General features: G+C 49.1%; 1 protein-coding gene across 1 annotated transcript in view; it reads right to left on the reverse strand.

Annotated features, from left to right (window-relative positions):
* Window positions 1-667, reverse strand: part of LOC125481772 (disintegrin and metalloproteinase domain-containing protein 19-like) — a gene marked incomplete at both ends in the record, with an annotated part of 16,228 nt that extends 15,561 nt beyond the window's left edge. Inside the window, one exon of the mRNA XM_048593675.1 lies at window positions 578-667. Coding sequence (XP_048449632.1) covers window positions 578-667 — 90 coding nt within the window. The remainder of the gene's footprint in view (window positions 1-577) is intronic.
* Between the last annotated feature and the right edge of the window lie 921 nt (window positions 668-1,588).

A 1,588-nucleotide genomic window follows, 5' to 3' on the forward strand; every position in this document is an offset into this window, starting at 1 on the left:
ACCGTCAGAGAACACAGCGACACCGGCACAGAAACACACACACAGACCGTCAGAGAACACAGCGACACAGAAACACACACACAGACCGTCAGAGAACACAGCGACACCGGCACAGACCGTCAGAGAACACAGCGACACAGAAACACACACACAGACCGTCAGAGAACACAGCGATACCAGCACAGAAACACACACACAGACCGTCAGAGAACACAGCGATACCGGCACAGAAACACACAGACTTCAGTCAGACTGTCAGAGAACACAGCGATACCAAACCGCACCTTCTCAATTAACCCCTGCCCTCTGAGTCACTCACCATCCTGACTTGGAAATATATCGCCGTTCCTTCACTGTCAATGGGTCAAAATTCTGGAATTCCCTCCCTAAGGAAGTTGTGGGTCAACCCACAGCAGGAGGACTGCAGCGATTCAAGAAGGCAGCTCACCCCCACCTTCTCAAGGGGCAATTAGGGACAGGCAATAAATGCTGACCCTGCCAGTGATGGCCATGTTTGATAAGAGAATGAACATAGGGTGCCCCCTGCAGTTGGTGCTGAAGATGATGATTTACGTACCTGACAGGTTTTGCAGCAGACTCCATGGGCACACTGTGCTCCAAGCTTCAGTGTGCAGTTATTGGCATTACAGCATGGGTTCACACACTCCTGTAAAACATTCGTTCACACACATTACTGTGTAGAGCTCCGACACACAGTCACTCAACCCAAAACACTAACTCCACAGATGCTACCAGGCTGGCTGCGTTTAGATCATAGAATCATAGAATCTCTACAGTGTGGAAACAGGCCCTTCGGCCCGACAAATCCACACCGACCCTCAAAGCATCCCACCCAGACCCATCCCTCTATAGCACACATCCCTGAACACTACGGGCAATTTAGCATGACCAATCCACCTAACCTGCACATCTTTGGACTGTGGGGGGAAACCCATACAGACACAGGGAGAATGTGCAAACTCCACACAGACAGTCGCCCGAGGGTGGAATTTTTTCTCCAGCAATTTCTGATTTTGTTGCTGTCTATAAAGGCTATGTCTGTTTTTCTGTTTTTTTGATTGTGGAGCAAAAATCCAAGGATTGGTGAAAGATGACTGCAGGGTTTTTTTAACCTAAACCACACATTTCAAAAAAGGCCTTTCACCCCATTGAGTCTTTCCTGCCAAAAGTACATGACTATCTCCACCAGTCCCACTTTCCTGAACAAGACCCATGGCTTGGAATATTACTTAAAGGTTTTGAGGTTCCCCACCTCAACTACCCTCCCAGGCAGTACATTCCAGATTCCCACCACCCTCTGGGTGAGAAAACCTTTTCCCTCAATCCCCGCTAAACCTCCTGCCTTTCCCTTTAAAATTACATCCCCCTTGTTCTTGATCCTTCAACTAAGGGGAACAGCTGCTTTCTATCCACCCTGTCCATGCCCCTCAATCTTGTACACCTCTATCAGGTCTCTCCCCTCAACCTTCCCTGCTCCAAAGAAAACAGCCCGAGCTTATCCAGTCTCTCTTTATCGCTGGAATGCTCCATCCCAGGCAACATCCTGGTGAATCTCCTCTGCACCCTC

This window comes from Rhincodon typus, unplaced genomic scaffold (assembly GCF_021869965.1).
Source record: "Rhincodon typus isolate 14 unplaced genomic scaffold, sRhiTyp1.1 hic_rhity00003481, whole genome shotgun sequence".
NCBI lineage: Eukaryota > Metazoa > Chordata > Chondrichthyes > Orectolobiformes > Rhincodontidae > Rhincodon > Rhincodon typus.